This window comes from Phyllobates terribilis, unplaced genomic scaffold (genome assembly GCF_046119375.1).
Source record: "Phyllobates terribilis strain yellow unplaced genomic scaffold, ASM4611937v1 Scaffold_2__4_contigs__length_985480577, whole genome shotgun sequence".
Lineage (NCBI taxonomy): Eukaryota > Metazoa > Chordata > Amphibia > Anura > Dendrobatidae > Phyllobates > Phyllobates terribilis.
Genome location: NW_027362762.1, coordinates 752,073,081 through 752,096,103, shown reverse-complemented (window position 1 = coordinate 752,096,103; position 23,023 = coordinate 752,073,081). Strand labels below are relative to the sequence as shown.

Genomic DNA, 23,023 nt, shown 5'->3' with positions numbered 1-23,023 from the left:
GTTAAAGCAGAATTGTCAACATATTTCATTATTACTTATTGAAGCTGGTGTATTTACTTTAAAAATCCAAGTAAACAGGACTGCATAAACCTGTGTGACAAAGTCACTGGCAAAGTACTGGAGGGGAGATATGTAGCACTGAGATTGTTAGATCCAGTAATATAAACATAAAAAAAAGTTTCTAGCACACAAAGTGATGAGAGGGGTTAATCAGCCATGTTTAGTGCTAGGGTGCTTAAACATCTGTAGAGAGGGGGTCAGAGGATAAATCTCCCACCATTTAGAGCATTTGGTGTGGGGCGGGTCTGGAGGCACAAGTTCTGGAGCCGTATTTTCATATGAAGGAAAGATAAACCTTGGGTTGTTTGTTCCTAAAGCGGGCGGTTACCCGTAGCAACAAGGACTGTGCCATATGTTATGTTTTTCTTGTTAGGCCAGGGAAGGCTGTGTTTGTTTAGCCAACATTGCCATGGTTTATGCAGTACTCTTAATAAACCATAGGAAGATTTAAAGAGACAATGTTCCTGTGTACCTCTGTGTGCAGCCGAGTGAACCGATCTGCCACACCTGATATTAAAATGAGCATTTTATGAGTCCAGTTACAGAGAAAAATTGCTCACAGGTGCCATGTGTAGTCACCTTCCACCCACAGCCAAACAGAGGACGGCGGTTTGGAATGAGCAGTGTGAGATCACAGCCGCAGCCGGGAGACACTGAGGCATGGAGTTTGGCAATTCTGATACAGACTTAAATGGTAGGTACAGCAGTCTCAACAGGTCTGACAAATCTATTTGAGGCTATGTGCCCACGATGCAGAAATGCTCAGGATTTTTTCCTGAGTGTTTCTGTATCTCCCTGGCAGAAAAAAAACACATGCGGATTGTACATGCATTTTCCTGCCAGGGACATGCGGAAGTGAAGCGTTCTTCACTTGCATTTCCGCATGCGGGTTGACAAGCCAGGGGAGGAGTCCTGAGGAGATAATTTGCATATTCCCACTGCATTTTGGGGTAAGTGAAGAGTCTCCGCGAGCTCAAAGAACACTGGATTTTGGCTGTTGGAGCTGAAAAGAGGACATCGGTAAACCAGGGGAGGAGTCCTGAGGAGATAATTTGCATATTCCCACTGCATTTTGGGGTAAGTGAAGAGTCTCCGCGAGCTCAAAGAACACTGGATTTTGGCTGTTGGAACTGAAAAGAGGACATCGGTAAACCAGGGGAGGAGTCCTGAGGAGATAATTTGCATATTCCCACTGCATTTTGGGGTAAGTGAAGAGTCTCCGCGAGCTCAAAGAACACTGGATTTTGGCTGTTGGAGCTGAAAAGAGGACATCGGTAAACCAGGGGAGGAGTCCTGAGGAGATAATTTGCATATTCCCACTGCATTTTGGGGTAAGTGAAGAGTCTCCGCGAGCTCAAAGAACACTGGATTTTGGCTGTTGGAACTGAAAAGAGGACATCGGTAAACCAGGGGAGGAGTCCTGAGGAGATAATTTGCATATTCCCACTGCATTTTGGGGTAAGTGAAGAGTCTCCGCGAGCTCAAAGAACACTGGATTTTGGCTGTTGGAGCTGAAAAGAGGACATCGGTAAACCAGGGGAGGAGTCCTGAGGAGATAATTTGCATATTCCCACTGCATTTTGGGGTAAGTGAAGAGTCTCCGCGAGCTCAAAGAACACTGGATTTTGGCTGTTGGAACTGAAAAGAGGACATCGGTAAACCAGGGGAGGAGTCCTGAGGAGATAATTTGCATATTCCCACTGCATTTTGGGGTAAGTGAAGAGTCTCCGCGAGCTCAAAGAACACTGGATTTTGGCTGTTGGAACTGAAAAGAGGACATCGGTAAACCAGGGGAGGAGTCCTGAGGAGATAATTTGCATATTCCCACTGCATTTTGGGGTAAGTGAAGAGTCTCCGCGAGCTCAAAGAACACTGGATTTTGGCTGTTGGAGCTGAAAAGAGGACATCGGTAAACCAGGGGAGGAGTCCTGAGGAGATAATTTGCATATTCCCACTGCATTTTGGGGTAAGTGAAGAGTCTCCGCGAGCTCAAAGAACACTGGATTTTGGCTGTTGGAACTGAAAAGAGGACATCGGTAAACCAGGGGAGGAGTCCTGAGGAGATAATTTGCATATTCCCACTGCATTTTGGGGTAAGTGAAGAGTCTCCGCGAGCTCAAAGAACACTGGATTTTGGCTGTTGGAGCTGAAAAGAGGACATCGGTAAACCAGGGGAGGAGTCCTGAGGAGATAATTTGCATATTCCCACTGCATTTTGGGGTAAGTGAAGAGTCTCCGCGAGCTCAAAGAACACTGGATTTTGGCTGTTGGAACTGAAAAGAGGACATCGGTAAACCAGGGGAGGAGTCCTGAGGAGATAATTTGCATATTCCCACTGCATTTTGGGGTAAGTGAAGAGTCTCCGCGAGCTCAAAGAACACTGGATTTTGGCTGTTGGAACTGAAAAGAGGACATCGGTAAACCAGGGGAGGAGTCCTGAGGAGATAATTTGCATATTCCCACTGCATTTTGGGGTAAGTGAAGAGTCTCCGCGAGCTCAAAGAACACTGGATTTTGGCTGTTGGAGCTGAAAAGAGGACATCGGTAAACCGCGCGCCTGCCGGCGCGCGCATTTTGAAGCTTTTTTTTTTTAAGCTTTTTTCACTGTTTTCAGAACATTAACAATAAGAACATGGAAGAGTCCAGGAGCCATTTGGTGAGCTGCATATCCTGCTACATGTTCACAGACTTGCCAGTGGAAAAGCCAAACTTCACATGCCAGAAATGCAAGCTTGTGTCCCTGTTGGAGGAAAAGTTGCGAAATCTAGAAGAGAGGTTAACTACCTTGAAAATCATTAAGGAAGGTGAAGAGTTCTTAGACAGAGCAGAATTATCTCTTCATGATTCAGAAAGAGAAGAAATTCGAACTGCACCTGACGAAACAGAGGAATGGAAGCATGTGACCCACAGAAGCAGGAGGATCGAGAGGCAGTCAGCACCCATACTGCTCAGGAACCAGTACCAGGCTCTCACGCAGGAGAACCATGAAGAAATACAGCAAAATAAGACTTTGCCAGCAATGAATAACCTTGTAAGCCCTCAGAATCCTCCTGGATGGAGAAAGAAGAATGTTGTGAAGAAAAAACGGAGAGTGGTGGTCATGGGGGATTCCCTGTTAAGAGGAACAGAGGCCGCTATCTGCAGACCAGACATAACCTCAAGAGAAATGTGCTGTCTTCCAGGAGCAAAAATTAAAGATGTGTCTGACAGGATATCAAGACTCTTCAGACCTACAGATCACTACCCATTCCTGCTAATACATGTGGGGACAAATGACACCGCAAGAAAGGACCTGGAAACCATCTGCAGTGACTTTGAAGACTTAGGCAAGAAAGTGAAAGAATTAGGAGCGCAGGTGGTCTTCTCATCCATCCTCCCAGTGGATGGCCATGGAACAATGAGGTGGAATAAGATTCTACAGGTGAACAACTGGCTACGTCGATGGTGCCGTCAACAAGGATTTGGATTTCTGGATCACGGAATGAATTACCTATACGATGGACTACTTGCTAGAGATGGGGTGCACCTTACGAAGACTGGAAAACATGTATTTGGAAGTCGCCTTGCTACACTCATCAGAAGAGCTTTAAACTAGAACAATGTGGGAAGGGAAGAAAAAGGCCAGAAAAAGCCATACAGCTGACAAATACTATTGAGATCTCTGCTACTGGAAGTGGAAAGGAAGAACAAAGACAAAACAATTTAAATAATAAAAATATGGGAGGAAGAGAAACCAATCACAAACTAAAATGTTTTTATACAAATGCACAAAGCATGGGCAACAAACAAGGAGAATTGGAACTACTAATGCAGGAAAAGGAATATGATGTCATTGGAATCACTGAAACTTGGTGGGACGATACACATGATTGGAATAAAAGGCTAAAAGGATACAACTTATTTGCAAGAAACAGACTTGATAAACGAGGAGGAGGTGTTGCATTGTATGTTAGAAAAGCGTATATCTGCACAGAGATTGAAGCTTCAGAGACTGGGAGTTCTGTGGAAACTGTTTGGGTAAGAATACAAGGAGAGAACAACGAAAAGGACACCATTGTAGGCATTTACTACAGGCCACCTGGGCAAGCTGAAGATATGGATGAACTCTTTATGTATCAAATGACCAAGTTCTCCAAAAAATATGACGTAGTGGTCATGGGAGATTTCAACTATCCAGACATTTGTTGGGAATCTCTCTCAAGTAAAACTAACAGGTCAAGCAAATTCTTATCCTTTATTGCTGACAACTTTATCTTCCAAAAGGTAGGGGAGAAAACAAGGGGATCTGCTACTTTGGATCTAATCCTTATAAACAGGGAGGAAATGGTTGAGGAGGTAAAGGTGGCTGGGACCCTAGGAGGCAGCGATCATGCTATTATAGAATTTTGGATAACTAGAGGAGGAAGACATGTGAAGACTCAGACTTCAAGGTTAGATTTTAGAAAGGCAGATTTTAAGAGACTCAGAAAGAGAATAGGAGGGATCCAATGGCTGGATGTCCTTAAGGACAAAAATGTCCAGGAAGGATGGGAAATTTTTAAAAATGAGATTCTCAAAGCACAATCGTTAACAATCCCGAAAAGTAGGAAGAATGGGAAGCATTTAAGGAAACCAGGATGGATGAACACAGAACTTAAACACATGCTAAAAAGAAAGAAAGAAATGTTTATTAAATGGAAAGAGGGAGGCATATCTAAAGAAGATTATAATGCAGTCTGCAGATCCTGCAGGGCACGTATCAGGTTAGCTAAAGCTGACAATGAATTAAGGCTTGCAAGAGATGTCAAAAGCAATAAAAAAGGATTTTGGGGGTATGTCAAAAGTAAAAGAAAAGTCAAAGATGCTATAGGATTTTTACAGGATGAAAATGGAGAAATGGTAAGAGAGGATGTTGAGAAGGCCGAACTTTTTAATTCCTATTTTGCATCTGTTTTCTCTCAGAAAGAAAATGTAACATCAACTGATCTTCACTGTCCTTTTAAAGGAATAGAGGAATCCAAGTTATCTGTAAACAGAAAGATTGTGAGGGAATATTTAGCTAACATAAATGAGTTCAAGTCTCCAGGTCCAGATGAATTACACCCCAGAGTACTGAAGGAGATCGTAGAAGAAATTTTAGAACCACTCTCCATAATCTTTGAAAATTCTTGGAGAACAGGAGAAGTCCCAGAAGACTGGAGAAGAGCAAATGTTGTTCCTATCTTCAAAAAGGGGAAGAAGGTGGACCCAGGGAACTATAGGCCGGTGAGTCTGACTTCTATACCAGGAAAGATCTTTGAACAAACTATTAAACAACATGTATGTAAGTACATGGATAAGAATGAAGTGATTAACCAGAGTCAGCATGGGTTTGTAACTAACAATTCATGTCAGACTAACTTAATTTCCTTCTATGACAGAATCACTGACTGGGTGGATCAGGGAAATGCTGTAGATATAGTATATCTTGACTTCAGCAAAGCATTTGACAAAGTATCTCACACCATCCTTATTGAAAAAATGACCAAGTATGCAATGGACCAGGCAACTGTTAGGTGGATTCATAACTGGCTTAGTGATCGGACTCAAAGGGTGGTTGTAAATGGCTTCACATCCAGCTGGATGAATGTCTCAAGTGGGGTACCACAGGGCTCCGTCCTGGGACCTGTATTGTTCAACATCTTTATCAATGATTTAGATGAAGGAATTGAGGGTAAACTGATTAAATTTGCTGATGACACAAAGCTAGGAGGGATAGCTAATACTAGAGAAGAGAGAGAGAGGATTCAAAAAGACCTAAATAAACTGGAGCAGTGGGCAGCAACCAACAGAATGGTTTTTAACAGGGAAAAATGCAAAGTACTACATCTGGGCAATAAAAATGAAAAAAGCATATACAGAATGGGAGGAATAGAGCTAAGCAACAGTACATGTGAAAAAGACTTAGGTATACTAATAGATCATAGACTGAACATGAGTCAACAGTGTGATGCAGCAGCAAAAAAGGCAAATACAATTCTGGGATGTATTAACAGAAGCATACAGTCTAGATCACGTGAAGTCATTATCGGTCTTTACTCCTCTTTGGTCAGACCTCATCTGGAATACTGTGTACAGTTTTGGGCACCACATTTTAAAAAAGACATAGACAAACTGGAGCAAGTTCAGAGAAGAGCGACCAGAATGGTGACTGGTCTGCAAACCATGTCCTATGAGGAACGGTTGCAGGATTTGGGAATGTTTAGCTTGCAAAAAAGAAGACTGAGAGGAGACTTAATAGCTGTCTACAAATATGTCAAGGGCTGTCACATTGTAGAAGGATCATCTTTATTCTCATTTGCACAAGGAAAGACTAGAAGCAATGGGATGAAACTAAATGGGAGGAGACACAGATTAGATATTAGAAAAAACTTTTTGACAGTTAGGGTGATTAATGAGTGGAACAGGCTGCCACGAGAGGTGGTGAGTTCCCCTTCAATGGACGTCTTCAAACAGAGGCTGGACAGACATCTGTCTGAGATGATCTAGTGAATCCTGCTTTGAGCAGGGGGTTGGACCAGATGACCCAGGAGGTCCCTTCCAACTCTACCATTCTATGATTCTAAGCGCTTTCCAAGCGATTTTAGCATCACTTGGAAAGTGCTTGTCAACTTGGTCACACTATATAAATCCATGGAAACAGCATGGATTTATATAGTGTGACCGAGAGAATGTAAAAAAATAAATGTATACTTACCCTTCGATGGCCCGCGCTGTCTTGCTTCACCGTCCCGGCTGCCGGCAGCGGTGGATTGAAGGACCTGCCGACGTCAGCGTCGCGTGACCCGTCACATGACTGACGTCAGCGCAGGTCCTTCATTCCATCGCGAATTGCCGGGAAGCAAGGAGGAGCGCACCGCGGGCCGCCAGAAGGTAAGTATAGATTTATTTTTTATTTTATTCTTTTTTTACAGCTTTTTTTAAAGCATCTCATCTACACCCGGGTACCATCCGCATATTAGAACGCGCCAATTACGCAAGTACAGATGCAGTCTTGGGGAATTGGTGCATTCTAATGCAAGTCAATGGTGGCGAAAACGCAGCACTTCCGCAAAATAATTGGTAGTGCTGCGTTTTTTTCGCAATGATAATCATTGGGGGACATGGCAGGCCTTCTACCATGCGTTTTTTAAGGGTTTCTGCAGCGTTTTTGCCGCTGCGGAAACGCTTAAAAAACGCATCGTGGACACACAGCCTAATAATTTATGTTTTTTGTATTATGAAATCTGATGACAGATCCACTTTAACATTGGGGGGGAGCTCACAACATTGGTCAGCACAAAATAAAGATTTTTTTTTCTGAGCAAGTGATGAATTTAAACAATAGGTCCTTTTCAAGATTAAATGGAAGGTATCATAATGCTGAATGTCTGTTCATAAATTAATTCATATGCACCAGTGATAAACAATGTGAATATTGGGCTTTTATGAAGAGTTCTCATTTACATAAAACAAAATTGTAAATAATCTTTGTGATTATACAGCTGCTCGGTGATGAGGTTAAATCACTCCGGGTGCATGATTTGCAACTGTTTGGCTGTGTGCACACGATGCGTTTTTAAAGCGTTTTTGCAGATGCGGAAACGCATTAAAAACGCATGGTAGAAGGGCAGCAATGTTCCCCAATGATAATCCGCATGTGCTATGCACATGCTGCGGAAATTTTCGCTGCGGATTATCATTGCGGAAAAAAACGCAGCACTACCAATTATTTTGCGTAAGTGCTGCGTCTTCGCCACTATTGACTTGCATTAGACCGCATGGATTACGCATCACTGTATATGTAGATGCGTAATCCAAGCGTTCTAATGTCCGGATGGTACCCGGGTGGAGAGGAGAGGAGAGTCTCATCCACACTCAGGTACCATTAAAAATCTGTAAAAAAAGAATAAAATAAAAAATAAATGTATACTTACCTTCTGTCGGCCCGCGCACCGCTCCTGCTTGGTTCCCGGAACTTTGCAGTGAGTTGAAGGACCTGCGCTGACGTCAGAGTCATGTGACGGGTCACGTGACGCTGACGTCGGCAGGTCTTTCAATTCACTGTTGCCGGCAAGGGAGAACGGAGTGAGCAGGACACCGGGGGCCATCGGAGGGTAAGTATATATTTATTTTTTTATTTTTACCACTCTCTCGGGTCACACTATATAAATCCATGCTGTTTGCATGGATTTATATAGTGTGACCTAGTTGTCACAAGCACTTTCCAAGTGATGCTAATCGCTTGGAAAGCGCTTGTCAATCCGCATGCGGAAATGTCAGTGGGTAACCGCTCCATTTCCGCATGTCCTTGGCAGGAAAACGCATGTACAATCCGCATGCGTTTTTTTCTGCCAGGGAGATGCAGAAACGCTCAGGAAAAATCCTGAGCATTTCTGCATCATGGGCACATAGCCTTTGACAGTTTTATTACATTATTACATGTGAGGAATGTGTAAGAAATAGACATTCCTCACATGTAATAAAGCTGTCAAGCAGTTGCAAATCATGCACACGGGAGCGATTTAACCTTATCACCGAGCAGCTGTAAATACTCAGAGCTCGGCCCGAGCATACTCGGCGAAAGGGTTAGGCTGTGTGCCCACGATGCGTTTTTTAAGCGTTTCCGCAGCGGCAGAAACGCTGCAGAAACGCTTAAAAAACGCATGGTAGAAGGCCTATCATTGCGGAAAAAAACGCAGCACTACCAATTATTTTGCGGAAGTGCTGCGTTTTCGCCGCCATTGACTTGCATTAGATCGCATGGATTACGCATCACTGCATAAGTAGATGCGCATTCCATGCGTTCTAATGTGCGGATGGTACCCAGGTCTAGAGAAGAGGAGACTCTCCTCCGGACCTGGGTACCATTGAAAACTGTAAAACAAAGAATAAAATAAAAAATAAATATATACTTACCTTTTGGCGGCCCGCGGTGCGCTCCTCCTTGCTTGGCAGCAGTTCGCGATGGAATGAAGGACCTGCGCTGACGTCAGAGTCATGTGACGGGTAACGCGAAGCTGACGTCGGCAGGTCCTTCACTCTACCGCTGCCGGCAGCTGGGACGGTGAAGCAAGACACCGGGGGGCCATCGGAGGGTAATTATACATTTATTTTTTTATTTTTTGACATTCTCTCGGGTCACAGTATATAAATCCATGCCATTTGCATGGATTTATATATAGTGTGACCAAGTTGACAAGTACTTTCCAAGTGATGCTAAAAATCGCTTGGAAAGCGCTTGTCAACCCACATGCGGAAATGCAAGTGAAGAACGCTTCACATCCACATGTCCCTTGCATAAAAACGCATCTACAATCCGCATGCGTTTTTTTTCTGCCAGGGAGATGCAGAAACGCTCAGGAAAAAATCCTGAGCATTTCTGCATCGTGGGCACATAGCCTAAATAGAACATACTCGCTGAACACTAATTATAACATGACTGAATGGTCCCACCTTACTGAAGATCACACCCACAGCCACTCCATGGACACATGTTGAAGTTACTGCTTTATCCAGCACTATTGACTCAGCATTACTGTGATGCAAATACCTTGTTCCCGTGAACAAATCCAAGTCTTTATGGCATTCTGATGATCATGCTATAAAGATATACAATCAGCAAAATAATAAAGTTTATCTCTTGAGCAGTTTCTTTCAAAGTAAAAGGACAAAAACTAAGAAGTATAAAAGCTGTATTAAAGTTTACCTTCAGTTTAAAAGAACAACATGTAATAGATATGACAGAAGTTCTCATGGGTGTGAACCACGATCCTCTCAACGGCTAAACTAAGTGGCTGTACCTACATATTAAAATCTCAATCTTATCTCGCACCCCTTTGATGCACTGACAAATTATATAGACACTCTTATTATAAAACCTCAGAAATTCTTTAAAACTGAGGCTACAATAATAGCAACACAATAGTGCGGTACCATATTAGCCAGTAAAATTTATATAATGTTAAAAACATTTGTTAAAAGAGACTTAAATATTACAGAATTGAGACCTTTATTAGATAAAAGCGCCCGAGTAAGACATTTTAGACTTCATAAAAGATCATATGTCCATTAACCTCAACCAAGGTAAGGCAGTGGATAAGCAAGCAAGGAAGGGAATAGGTAAACATTTCAGAAGTTTGCCCCTCTTTGTTAAGAGGAAGAAAAATAAACTAAATACAAAGAGATAAGTGGAACGATCAGCTACGAATATTCTACTGTCCTGAAATTCACAGGTTTCGGCAAATTCGATTCAAATGGATTGCAAAAAAAAGAAAAATGTCCAGCACTATTTTACACATTGCATCAACCAAAGAGAGGGCTCACATGACGTCAGGCCAGGCTTTCCCCACAATGCCTTGGGGAAATCATATTCCATGGTCCAGCGCGCAGACAATCACGGGGAATCATCACAGGGACTATAAAAGATGAGGCAGGGAATGCAGCAGCCATATCAGGATTTCATAGCCTAGGGATAGGAGGTCAGAGCACACAGATCACCACAACACGTAGGTGATACAAAGGGCTAAACTGGATTGTGCTGTACTATTGCAGCGCTAAAAAACATTGAAAATGGGAGTGGTAGTCTAAGTCTGTGAATAATCATACAACGATTCAAGTGATGGGGAGGTGCTGAACCAGCAGAGTCTGTGTGGTTATGAATGGATTGATCTGAGCATACTGTAATACAGCATGTTAAAGGGAATCTGTCAGCATGTAGCTCTTTCAAAAATAAATCCAACAATACCTTTACATGGCCAGTCTGTTCCTCAATTACTGAGAAATCAGCATTTGATATGGATATACATATGAGGCTTGAAGACCTTTCGGCCCGTGGAAGCTCTTCTCAATCCTTTGCTCTCCCCTGCTATATTTCCCACAGAGTTGCCTCCTCCTGCTTGTCTGACAGCTTCTATGCTGTGTGGCTTCAAACAAAAAAGCTGTCAGTCAAACAAGAGGAGGCGGCACTGGTTGGGGAATAGAGCCAGAGCGCCAGAGGATTGACAAGAGATTCCACAAAATCTTCAGCCTCATTTGCATATCCATATCAAACACTGATTTCTCAGTAACGGACTGGCCATGTAAAAAGTATTGCTGGATTTGTCTTTGAATGAGCTACATGTGCATATAAAGAGTGGCCACACTGTATTCCTCTATAGCCACAGCATGTTGTACCACTGGGTCCCGTCTTTTATGCACAGTAGTCATTTCCACGCTCTCTCTGGATCCTTTGATAGCCCAGTGATTCCATCCCTTCATATACTGATACGAGTGGATATTTTGCATTTTTTTCACCCAAGACAGACATTCCACAGATACCCTACTTATAGTCTGACGAAGGGTACATTACCCGCAACGTTGCTATACTTCACTTTGCGGTATAGTAACTTTTTTTTGTCATGAGGATAGAAAATTAATAGGATTCAAAAATATTCAGTTTTGTGCATATTTTTGGTGTGCTATTCCCTTATACAATATTAATTTTCTTTTCTAGATCCCAGTTCTTTAAAAAAAACAAGTCACCACTAACACTTGATTGTCAGCACATTGATTGAAAATACGAGATTCTAATTTCACATTCAAATGTACTGCTAATCCTAAAGGTTCACATACATTGCCTATTATAGACATGTGATATTGCATCATTTTCCTCAATAAAAAATTGCAAAGTCTAACATTTTTGACTCATTTGTTTGTTTTTATTCTATTTATCTATTTTTAGGACTTATGTGAAAATCTGATCTATAGGATTATGGAAAAGTTTTATAGGCAGGTGTGGAAAAAATGTTGCAAAATAAGAAAGCTTTCAACAATCAAAGTGTTAATAGTTTATTGCTATCAATTAACAAAATGCAAAGTAAATGAACCAAAAAGAAATCTAAATCAAATCTATATTTTTTGTGCCCTCCCTTTGCCTTCAAAACAGCATCAATTCTTCTAGCTACACTTGCTCAGCTTTTGAATGAACGCAACAGGAAGGTTGTTCCAAACATTTTGGAGAACTATAGTACTGAAACCAACACCGAATCATGGTGTTGGTTCCTTGCAAGTTTGAAGCTGCATTACAGCAAATGGTGTAGGGCATTTGGTTAGGCTTGATGGTGTCCTCAGTGCTGACAAAGATATCCACATAATTATCCATCATGCAATATCATCAGGGAACTGTCTGACTCCAAATTTATTCCGCAGCAGAACAACGACCTCAAACATACAGCCAATGTCATTAATTTCACTTTCCCCCATCCCATTTGTAACTTTTAGGGTATCTGCGTACGTACAGGATTTGATTGCAAAAATTTCTGCAAAGTTTCTGCATCTCTAGGCAGCAAAACTGCATGTTTTGCTGTGGTTTTGGTGCTTTTTTGATGCGTTTTTGTACAGTAATGAATGCTTTTCGGAGCTAAATAAAGAGATTGGAAAAAAAAAAAAAAGAAACGTGGGACATCGCTCTTGGATTACCTTTGGACCTGGGGTGAGCATATTGGTTAATTTAAATTATTATTTGAAATACAACAGACACATTCTTTAAAGTGTTTTACTTTCAGTGTGAGTTTTTAACTCTTTACTTACAGGTTTAGTAATGAGGCTGTCTGGTTGAAAACTCTTCATCACTAACCTAATTCCATTAGCCCTAATTCCCACTCATGTCATTTCTGGGGCAGCTGAGAGCTGCTATTTTTAGCCTAGGAAGGGGTCATTAGGCCAACATGTTCCCTGGCCATTAATAACAGCTCACAGCTGTTTGGTTAGCCGCTACATCCCCACGATCAGCAACTAGCAGGGCTTTGGGCGCGGGAGCGGTGGGTGTTTACCATGCTTTCATTCATACAAACATTGGCTTAAGGTAATGTTGGCTCTTATTTATTATGCATGTGTATATCTTTTGATGTGGATTGATCTGTTCACCTGTTAAATAGGATATTTCTCTATGCATATTCAGTATCATTTACCTTCTAAATATATTGCCAAGTAGTAGCATGTATATACACCTCTTGTAATGATTCATGGTTTAACACCCTATATCTGTGGTATGGGTTATCCACTGTTTTTATATCTTTAATTTTAAAGAATATCAATAAATATAATATATTTTAAACCTTAGTTACTCTTTGTGGTGGTTTGGATTTTTATATCTCACACTAGTTGTTACTAATTTGATGATGTTGTAAGATTCTTTTACCCCACATCACCTGCCGAGACACATTTCATCTGTTAACCTCCTTATTAACATTGTGAATTGAGATAGATTGGACCTGCACTGAGAAATTTGGACTTACATAGTTTTTGGCACAATGTAATACTTCTCCTTTTATGTACCCGGTTATTGGGTTGAAGTCTCATGTTAATGTTCATCTAGCATCTGTGACACTTGGTCCAATACATGAATATTACTATAAGGTGCTGGCTTGCCTGAAGGGCCATTTAGGTTCTGATCAATGGGAAAGTTATTTTCTTTGTGCTTGACCGTATACATTGTATTTCTACCTGCTTGTAGGCTCACTGTGTACAGATGCAGTGCGCATGCGCTCGGTCCTCTCCTGTTCCATGCAGCGCTCAGCTGTCACCATGGCTTCGGCGCGCTGCCAGGATAAGCATCCCCTTGCAGTTCCGGTCGCGCCCCGACGTCATGACGGCTCGAGCGCGTGCATGGGATGTGTGACAGCCGTTGCGCATGCGCCGTACGTCATCTACTGCTCAGCAGCCATCTTGGAGTATCACATGACCTGTCATGTGATCTATTGGGGCATACTTAAAGGTCCTGGAAGCACCATCACATACGCCTCTTGAGAAAGCCAAGATTACTGCTGGCGAAACACGCGTCGAGGCTCAATTTATCCACTATCCGGTCCCTGTGTTATCTCTTGCGGTTTTGGGTCCCTTGACAATAGGGTAAGTGAGGCACTACATTGCTTTTGGGATTAATTGAATTGTATAATCCACATCCACTGTGATTCTAATTGTCCTGATTATGTGTCCCTCTTCCTGCTCAAACATGAGTGCCTCTCTCTGACCCCTGGGGATAAACCCACTGCAGAGACTCATTTATATGTAATATGTGGGACCATTTGTCCGCATGTCCTAACTTTGTGGTAAATTTATGATGTATTAAAAATCAGTACATCACATTATTTAATAAAGTTTTTCTATGCCATTCTACTCAACTGTTCTCCCATCTTCTATACCTAGTGTTTTTGGCCCATTTGGAGAAAAAGCACCAAAAATGCACCGTGTGCACATAGACTTGGGGCTCGCTCCCACGAGCGTAGATTCTCTCATGCGAGAGAATCGGATCGGTTATGTTAACGACATTCTGATCAAACTCTGATCAGTGTCAGTTTAGTGTAACCAGATTCTCTCAGTTGAGAGAATCATAGATAGCACACTGTCAGGTGAAGATGGAAAACAAAATTCCTCCATCTTCTCCATTTTGTGAGTCCGCAGAAATCGGACTGCACTGGGATGTCGTCCAAGTGCCCATAGATTTGATGGGTACGTACCATCCAATTTGTACTGCAAATCGCAACATGATGTGATTTTTTCTCTCAAGCAAAATCTATGAGAAAAAAAAGCTGATCAGCACTGCCCCATAGAATAACAATGGTCCCAGTGCTATCCAATAAAACATTGGATATCACTTGTCCGATGTATACGCTCATGTGAGCGAGTCCCTACGGTATGTTCACACTGTGTCTTTTTCCACTTCATTGGCTAAGTGATAAGTTATAATTATGGGAATAACCCTTTACACCTTATTTAAAATGTACATCACCACTGGGGTCACAGTGTGTGGAGAGGGCTCGCTCCACACGCAGTAGATGCTGGCTGGCTATGTTTTAAGAGCAGTGGCCAGAGCTGAGCTCTGATCACAGCTGTTAACCATTTAGATTCCTGGATTAATTGAAATGGAGCAGTTTCCGATGCGTGTACCATCTCCTATCTTCAGCCCCCAAAATGTGATCGTGGGGCACCAATGAGTTACCATGGCAACCGGGGCCTGATGGAGATGACAGCTTGGTATTCCTGTAAAGCTCATCCACAGGCTGAACCTCATATTAGACCTCCATTTTCATTATACTGTGGTATTGCAGTATATACAACCCCTGGCAAAAATTATGGAATCACCGGGCTCGGAGGATGTTCATTCAGTTGTTTAATGTTGTTGAAAAAAAGCAGATCACAGACATGGCACAAAACTAAAGTCATTTCAAATGGCAACTTTAGGGCCTTAAGAAACACTAAAAGAAATCAAGATTAAAAATGTGATACTCAGTAAGAGTCATTTTTTTCAGACCAAGCAGAGGGAAAAAATTATGGAATCACTCAATTCTGAGGAAAAAATTATGGAATCACCCTGTAAATTTTAATTTCCAAAACTATCACCTGCATCAAATTAGATCTGCTCGTTAGTCTGCATTTAAAAAGGAGTGATCACACCTTGGAGAGCTGTTGCACCAAGTGGACTAACATGAATCATGGCTCCAACAGGAGAGATGTCAATTGAAACAAAGGAGAGGATTATCAAACTCTTAAAAGAAGTTAAATCATCATGCAATGTTGCAAAAGATGTTGGTTGTTCACAGTCAGCTGTGACTAAAATCTGGACCAAATACATACAACATGGGAAGGTTGTTAAAGGCAAACATACTGGTAGACCAAGGAAGACATCAAAGCGTCAAGACCGGAAACTTAAAGCAATATGTCTCCAAAACAGGAAATGCACAACAAAACAAATGAGGAACGAATGGGGGGAAACTGGAGTCAATGTCTGTGACCAAACTGTAAGAAACCGCCTAAAGGAAATGGGATTTACATACAGAAAAGCTAAACATAAGCCTTATTAACACCTAAACAGAAAAAAACAAGGTTACAATGGGCTAAGGAAAAGCAATCGTGGACTGTGGATGACTGGATGAAAGTCATATTCAGTGATGAATCGCGAATCTGCATTGGGCAAGGTGATGATGCTGGAACTTTTGTTTGGTGCCGTTCCAATGAGATTTATAAAGATGACTGCATGAAGAGAACATGCAAATTTGCACAGTCATTGATGATATGGGGCTGCATGTCAGGTAAAGGCACTGGGGAGATGGCTGTCATTACATCTTCAATAAATGCCCAAGTTTACATTGATATTTTGGACAGTTTTCTTATCCCATCAATTGAAAGGATGTTTGGGGATGATGACATCATTTTTCAAGATGATAATGCATACTGCCATACAGCAAAAACTGTGAAAATATTCCTTGAAAGAAGACACATAAGGTTAATGTCATGGCCTGCAAATAGTCCGGTTCTCAATCCAATTGAAAATCTTTGGCGGAAGGCTCCAACCTGCAAAGCTGATCTGGCAACAGCAATCAGAGAAAGTTGGAGCCAGATTGATGAAGAGTACTGTTTGTCACTCATTAAGTCCATGCCTCAGAGACTGCAAGCTGCTATTAAAGCCAGAGGTGGTGCAGCAACATACTAGTGATGTATTGGAGTGTTCTTTTGTGTGTTTCTTTTTCATGATTCCATAATTTTTTACTCAGAATTGAGTGATTCCATAATTTTTCCCTATGCTTGGTCTGAAAAAAATTACCCTTACTGAGTACCACATTTTTAATCTTGATTTCTTTTAGTGTTTCTTAAAGCCCTAAAGTTGCCATTTGAAATGACTTTAGTTTTGTGCCATGTCTGTGATCTGATTTTTTTCAACAACATTAAACAACTGAATGAACATCCTCCGAGCCCGGTGATTCCATAATTTTTGCCAGGGGTTGTAGTACAAGCAATTAGACTATCACAAAGTCATGTTCTTAGGGAGAGGTCTACAAAATAAAGTGAAACAAAAAAAGAAAATAAATACATTTTGAATAATCCACATTTACCTAATTAAAAATAAGGAAATTAAAACAAACACATTTGCTACAACTATCCCAGAAAAAGTTTGGTCTATCAAAATACAAAATTAATTAACTCATAAAAGGTAAATGTTTTAAAGAGAAAAAAAAAATCTAAATCCCTGAATTGTAGTTTTTTGATCACCAAACATCCCTAAAAATTACAGCGAAAAACATTCAAAACCTCATAGGCACCCCAAATTAATATCAATAAAACAGTCAGCTTACCACAGACAAAAAGCCTTCACACAGCTGTACTGATGGAAAAATTAAATTATTTTGGGTCTAAGAAAATGACGGCACAAACCACATTTTTTTTGTTTTACAAACTTTGTCTTTTTTCACCTCTTCAATTAAAAACAAAACAAGAAAAAAACTATGTTGTTTAGTACTGCAGTAGTCACAATAACCTGGAGAATCATGTTTCCAGGGCCTTTTTTACCATAAAAGCAAAGGCCAAAATCTAATTACGGAATGGCATTTTTTACCTTTTCGTCCCACTTGGAAATTATTTGGCCTATCTTTCAGTATATTGTATGGTAAAAAGAATTTGTTTAGTTCGAAATTACAACTTGTCCGGCAAAAAAAAGCCCTCTTACGGCTATGTTAATGAGAAAAATAAAAAAGTTATGGCTCTTGGAAGAAGGGGAAGGAAAAATGCAAACGTAAAAATGAAAATTGACTGCAGGGGCAAGTTACAAGAATCTAACGCTTTTTTAGGCCTCTTTCACAAGTCTTGATATTTCCGGTACTGGAAAGACTAGTACTTGTCTTATCCATGTCAGTGTGCAAAATCTGTGTGGCATCCGTGTCACATGTACCGCCTTCTGGGAAAAGCAGTACAGTTAGCGATGTTCCCAGGCGCTGAATCCAACTCTCATCATCGTCGCATGTTCTCCAGCGATCAGTGTGACCAGGCGACGCTAATGAGAGTTAGAGTCAGCACCTGCCGTCTGTGTATAGCGCATATTAAATAAATTTAAAAAACAAACGGTGTAGGGTCAACCTTGTTTTTCCTAACCAGCTGAGGGAAAGCAGACACCTGGGCTGGTGTTAATACTCTGCGAAGGGACCAACAGCCATAAAGGTTCCCAGCCCATTAATAACAGCTCACAGCTATCTGCTTAGCCTTTACTGGTTATTAAAAAGGGGGGACCCAAAAAAGAATGATGTTGGATCCCCCATTTCAGTTTTGGGGCGGCAGAGAGCCGGTGTTATTAGTCTGGGGGGGGGGGGTTAATATCCATGGTCCCTTCCCAGCCTATTAATATCAGCCCACAGCTGTCTGTTTAGGATTTGCTGGTTATTAAAAATAGGGGGGACCCCACGTCATTTTTTTTTTTTTTTTGGGGTCCCTCCTTTATGATAACCAGTAAAGGCTAAGCAAACAGCTGTGAGCTGTTATTAATAGGCTGGGAACCTTTATGGTTATTGGCCCCTTCCCAGAATATTAAACACCAGCCCCCAGCTGTCTGCTTTCCCTCAGCAGGTTAGGAAAATTAAGGGAGACCCCACACCATTTTGTTTTTATTTAATACGTACTATTCACAGCTGGCGGGTGCAGACTCCAACTCTCATCATCAGCGTCACCTGATTGCACTGAGACCAGGCAACAATGATGGGACTCAGCACCTAGTGTCTGGGAACAATGCTAACTGTAAAGGTTTTCCAAGACATCGGTACATGTCACACTGATAACATACGGACACTGATGTTTTGCACAGACACTCGGTCCATGGAAACTCACTGACATGTGCGCAGACCCATAGCTTTGAATGGGTCTACGTGTGTCAGTGTCTCCAGTACGTGTGAAAACTGTCACCACATGTATTGGAGACACTGACATGTGAAGGGGGCCTAAGAGTACATTTAGAAGTTGAGTACTTGCTCTGTACAAATGTGAGGCACGGGTGTATGTGAGCCTTCCATCAGGAAATCTTCCTGGCCTTTTTTTGTAGGAAACATATCCAGCCTCTTAATCTAGTGCATAGTATTTTTACTATAGCTCCATTTCATCTGGCAGCATACAAAGTTTTTCCTGTCAGAGTCCATACAAATCTGTCAGGACATATAATCAAAATTTATCAGATGATACATGAGCAGATATTATTCCCTGAAAGCATTGTTTCTAGAGGAGAATCGCTTGCCACCAGATGGATCCTTAAAAGGAATCTGTCACCAGTTTTTTGCTACTCTATTTGTGAGCCGCATGATGTAGGGGTAGAGACCCTGATTCCAGTGATGTGCCACTTACTGGGCTGCTGGCTGCACCTCTGATAAAATCATTGTTTTATCTGCTGCAGATTTACCAGTTCTCTGAATGCTGTGCTCTGTATAACCCTATCCACACCACTGATTTGCAGCTTTCGGTGTACACTCTGCATAGGTAGCTAATCAGAGGTGGGGTTATACTGAGCTAAGGAATATTTAGAACTAAATGGCAGCAGGTTTATTGGTACTCTAACGATGATCTCCTGAACACGATCCACAGGTATCGTGCACCTGTCCTTTTCGAAATATATATATATATATATATATATATATATATATATATATATATATATATATATATATATATATATATATATATATATATATATATATATATATATATATATATATATATATATATATATATAGTGAATGGTGCCGAAATAATCACTTAATCCTTTTACTGTCCAGAAGGTATTTAATAAGCCTTAGCTTTGTTAGCATATCAGCACCATAGCTCAGTTGCCAGGTCATAACAGGAAAGAGGTGGGTGCAACTTTTGAAGAAGAGCCAACTTTGGAAGACAGGAAACAGGATGTGAAGTTTTACTTTCTAGTTCAGCGTCTGTCAACAGACCCTGAAGCTGCAACATCTGAACACACCCATACAGTGTTTTTATACATTGCCACAAAAGTCAAATCACTTATTTTTTGCAGTCAGTTTGCACATCTAATTATCCCTGCACATAGGTTTCTAGCTTGTATGGGGCCTCTGGGTGTCAAACTATCTGCATTACCATTCTTCAGCTGACTGCTATAGCTCCCTCCCCTATATCAGCCAGCGCTCCTGTGCTCTGTATGAAGCTGGCAGACTCTCTGGTGGTGGCTTATCTCTGCGCTAAACAAAAGGATCAGCTGCTGAAATTCAAAGGCTGAATCCTTCTCTCCCCTGCCATGATCTCTCTGGGGAAGAGTCTAGAGGCCCCACATAGACACTAAATGGAAGGCCAAAATCTGCTGGTTTGGCTGACTTCAATTTAATGTGTATGGAGATCTAAAGGGGTTTTCCACTTTAATAAAAACAATGCCCAAGATTGGTGACGCCACAGTTACAGCATTGCTGCAGCCAAACAGTGAGCTCGGCGACGACGTCCTTGCGGCAGCCAAACCACTGAGCTCGGCGACCTTGCTGCAGCCAAACCACTGGGCTCGGCGGGGATGTCCTTGCTGCAGCCAAACCACTGAGCTCGGCGGGGACGTCCTTCCTGCAGCCAAACCACTGAGCTCGGCGGGGACGTCCTAGCTGCAGCCAAACCACTGAGCTCGGCGGGGACGTCCTTGCTGCAGCCAAACCAGAGCTCGGCGGGGACGTCCTTGCTGCAGCCAAACCACTGAGCTCGGCGGGGACGTCCTTGGGGACATCCTTGCTGCAGCCAAACCACTGAGCTCGGCGGGGACGTCCTTGCTGCAGCCAAACCACTGAGCTCGGCGGGGACGTCCTTGCTGCAGCCAAACCACTGAGCTCGGCGGGGACGTCCTTGCTGCAGCCAAACCACTGAGCTCGGCGGGGACGTCCTTGCTGCAGCCAAACCACTGAGCTCGGCGGGGACGTCCTTGCTGCAGCCAAACCACTGAGCTCGGCGGGGACGTCCTTGCTGCAGTCAAACACTGAGCTCGGCGGGGACGTCCTTGCTGCAGCCAAACCACTGAGCTCGGCGGGGACGTCCTTGCTGCAGCCAAACACTGAGCTCGGCGGGGACGTCCTTGCTGCAACCAATATACTAAAACTAGAGAGGCAGCAGGGAGAAAGCCCTTGAAGGCGAGGCCCATCTCTGTGGTTTTAAAATGATTCAATTTGTTCTGGCACCACTTTTGTGAAAGTGGAATATCCCTTTAAGTGACATATTTATGACATCAGTGATAATATTTTAGGAATATTCACTTAAAGGGGTTGTCCACTACTATTTAAAATATGCCAAAGCGTTTTTATGATGACAAGCAGCTTCTTTGTAATTACCTCCCTCTTCCTTTTCTGCTTGTGAGCGGCGCTATCACTGGCCGCTCACAGGCAGCACGTGACCCCCGGCTGCAGCCGGCTCTGATATCCGCTGACGTCACGACAAGTCCAGGCTGCAGTCGGGGGTCTGTCTCTTCCGTCTTCCACGGTGGCTGCTGGGTTTTGGGCGGGGTTACCAAGCATGTCATACCCAGCATTGCGCGCTCTGCCTCTCCCCATTCATTGGGAAAGAGCACGGTGCATGCTGGGTGTGATGCGGGGGTAACGCCGCCCACAACCCAGCAGCCACTGCGGGGACCCCAGCGCTGAGTCACACCTCAATAGACGGGACGTCAGCCGGGGGTCACGTGCTACCTGTGAGAGTTCAGCAGAAAAGGCAGAGGGAGGGGGTTATAAAGAAGTAGCTTTTCATCATAAAAACACTTTGGCATATTGTAAATAGTAGTGTACAACTCCTTTAACTGTGTTACATTTTTTTTTTATATATATAAAATTATGTATTTATATATAAACATCAGAAATCTGTTTATTTTTGTTACCACAGCGCCATAACAGAATGCAGTACACAGCGAGGCACACCGCACATGTACCCAACCTGGTATTGATGAATACATCAGCGCAACATGGAAAAACCAGCAGCCGGCACCCAGCTCCACGGGTGGGAAAGTAACGATGGGAGTTTCCAAAGAATGGCGACAAAAGACTACATTTTATGTTTATTTCCAAACTTCTGAATGTTTTTTTCCACCACTAAAATGATAGAAAAGCCCTTTACAAGCCTGGCATTGCCGTAATGAGCCGAGAAGCAGAATCAGGTTTCCAGGTCATTTTTACCACACAACCAGCGACGTAAAAACAAAACCCAAAACCCGCAGGCAGGAAGGTGTGTAGGCACTGCAGGTTTACAGCACTATGCGGAGATGGCGCCATTTTCAGTTTTCACCTCAGGCAGCAGCCAGAATCTCATATGGGGGATGAAGCAGTGCTGGTGACTGAGCAGCAGACACACAGGCAGCAGTGACGATCCCACTGCCACCCGGGCCGGGGCATACCGCCCACACAGTCATTACTGTAAGGCAGCGCTGAGCGTAGGGATCGTACAGGAAGTGCAGGCCGTGCCAGTGCGTGCAGGGTTAACGCCGTGCCCTGTGGAAGAGCCGGGAGCGCGCACGTCGTACTCACGCATTGCGAGCTGCTGCTGCTGGGCTCAGCTACGAACGAAGTGCAGTTGTCCGCCATGCTGTACCCTCCACCGCCTCATACAGGCGCTTCGTTATATCACACTGGTTAGGTTTTATGTTGCTAACGTTCACACCGTCAGGCGTGCGAGGGTCGGTGGAAGAACAGCTTGTGCGCATGCGCGTGGTGTCTATGCCTCAGCCCATGTGGCCGGATCTGTCTGCACTAGCATCTCGTGTGCAGCTGCGGCGGCTCCGCACTGACTGCTGAGAATGGCGGCGTGCTCATCTACAGAGCGCAGGTTATATGGGAGGGGACCTGTAACCCCAAGCACAGACATTATGTTATACATGGAGCAGACCCCACAGACAATCGCCCCCATATGTCCATAGCCTCCGTCATTAATGCGGTGCTGGGTCTCCAGCTGCGGATTTCTTAAAGTATGTGCACACGATCAGGAGCCGCTGCGTATTATACAGTGTCACACCCACATGGTCCTGATGTTACAGCATAGTGGATGGTTTTTGTAGAAATCCCATGTCCTCTATGCGTGCATCTGAGGCTGCGGATCACCCACGGACATGCGGTGCGTCTTTTCAGACCGCAGCATGTCAATTTGTCTTGTGCAGTCGCTAGTCTCCACAAGAGAAATTTGACCACTGCAATGTATTGAATCC

At 42.9% G+C, this 23,023-nt stretch overlaps 1 protein-coding gene across 1 annotated transcript in view; it reads right to left on the bottom strand.

Moving 5' to 3' along the window:
• Positions 1-22,543, bottom strand: part of LOC141228177 (uncharacterized) — a 781,624-nt gene extending 759,081 nt beyond the window's left edge. The window contains exon 1 of the mRNA XM_073667298.1: positions 22,350-22,543. Coding sequence (XP_073523399.1) covers positions 22,350-22,406 — 57 coding nt within the window. The 5' untranslated portion in view covers positions 22,407-22,543. The remainder of the gene's footprint in view (positions 1-22,349) is intronic.
• Between the last annotated feature and the right edge of the window lie 480 nt (positions 22,544-23,023).